Source organism: Saprolegnia diclina (genome assembly GCF_000281045.1).
Source record: "Saprolegnia diclina VS20 unplaced genomic scaffold supercont1.30, whole genome shotgun sequence".
In the NCBI taxonomy this organism is placed as follows: Eukaryota; Oomycota; class Saprolegniomycetes; order Saprolegniales; family Saprolegniaceae; genus Saprolegnia; species Saprolegnia diclina.
This window is the reverse complement of record NW_008246097.1, coordinates 637,812-639,294: the sequence shown is the minus strand read 5'-3', so window position 1 is coordinate 639,294 and position 1,483 is coordinate 637,812. Positions and strand designations below refer to the sequence as shown.

The 1,483-nt window shown below is 64.7% G+C and overlaps 1 protein-coding gene across 1 annotated transcript; it reads right to left on the bottom strand.

The window, feature by feature from the left end:
- Positions 1-11: 11 nt before the first annotated feature.
- SDRG_09591 (hypothetical protein) lies at positions 12-1,433 on the bottom strand (the record flags this gene model as incomplete). The annotated part of the gene is made up of 1 exon (XM_008615536.1): positions 12-1,433. Exon 1 carries the CDS (start codon positions 1,320-1,322, stop codon positions 12-14), a length of 1,311 nt encoding a protein of 436 aa, XP_008613758.1. The 5' UTR covers positions 1,323-1,433.
- Between the last annotated feature and the right edge of the window lie 50 nt (positions 1,434-1,483).

Genomic DNA, 1,483 nt, shown 5'->3' with positions numbered 1-1,483 from the left:
CATGGCGGCCGTCAGTAGCGGGATGGCCACGGCGGGCGGAAAGGCGACCACGTTGTCGCGCACATCGTACAAGGCAGCGTCGTCAGTGGCGTGGCCAAGTACTCGTCTTGAAGCTGCGACGTCCATGCGACGACACCGGCCAAGAGGCTCGGGACCGATCTGGTCGCACGGAGGACGAGTGCCATGACCCCCGGGAGCGCGTTGACTGGACCCAAGGTCTGAACTGCATACGATAGCGCGTTAGCGTCCAACACTGCAATGTGGTCACGCAAGAGCGTGGCAAAGAGCCGCGGGGTATCCAGCTGGGCGACGACGCGCAGCAAGCGTGCGACTAGCCGCGCGTCCGTGTGGGGAAAGCACGTGACAATGGCGAGCGCGGGGCGGTGCAACGACGCAGTCGTCTTCTGCTTCTTTGTCGTCGAGCGCCACGGCGTCGGGTAAAAGTAGAGCAAAACATCTTGGTCCTCGCCATGGGCCTCGAGCCCGCGCAGCGCCGCGTCGCATCCGAGAAGCACGACGCTGCGCGTGGCCGGCCACACGAGCGCTTGGAACGCGGTTCTCGGTGCATTTGGGTTTAGCGCAAACCACGCGTCGATGGTCTGGCCCGCGAGCCGGTCCAAAAAGCGCTGCGGTATGGTGCAACGCGGATCGAAACGACGTGCCTCGACGATGCGACTTGCATCCGCATCGAGAACGACGTGCACCAGCACCACAAAGTACTCGCCCGAGGCGCGGATGGACATGAGCGCGCGGACGTCGTCACGGCGCAGTCGCGTCGCCTCCAAAGCGTCGAGGTTTTGGCACCGAAAGAGCGCGGCGTGCTTGGGAAACGGGGCGACGAGCGCAAACGGCTTCGGCGCCGGTGGCGCCGGTACCGGTACCGCCGCCAGCATGTGGTAGACGAGGACAGCGCGCAGCCCGAATGCGACCCGATCGACCGAGAGACGCTTGAAGCCAATGGAGGCGAACCATGGCACGTGCGTGGTCGTCGAGGCGGGTACCCACGTCTCGTGTAGATCGCGACCTTGGAGCGACCACGCTGTGTTGGGCGCAAACACCGAGGGGAGAAGCACGAGGAGGACGCCAAACGCACCGTCTCGCGGGATTGCAGGCCGATACACGCCGTCGACAAACGCTGTTGCAAGGTTGAGATGTGCCAACGCAATCGTCACGTCGGCAGACGAGTGGGCGACGAGCGGCCGCAGCTGTCGTGCCATTGCCGCCTCCCAAGCGGCATCGATCGACACGCGGTGTGGAGGCACGTTGGCGCCCGCACGCTCGCGGGTCTCGTTGAGCAGATCACTGGCCGCATCAGAGGGCATGAGTAAGGACACCACAGCGTCATCCAGAGCAACTACCGGTACAGAAATCACCCCGTCGAGTGCCGGCGGCGGGGTATGATGCAGCCCGCGTTGGTAGGCGAGATCGTGGTACATGGGCGCTTGGACGAGCGTCGTGCTGTGACCCAGCTGGCTGTGACCTG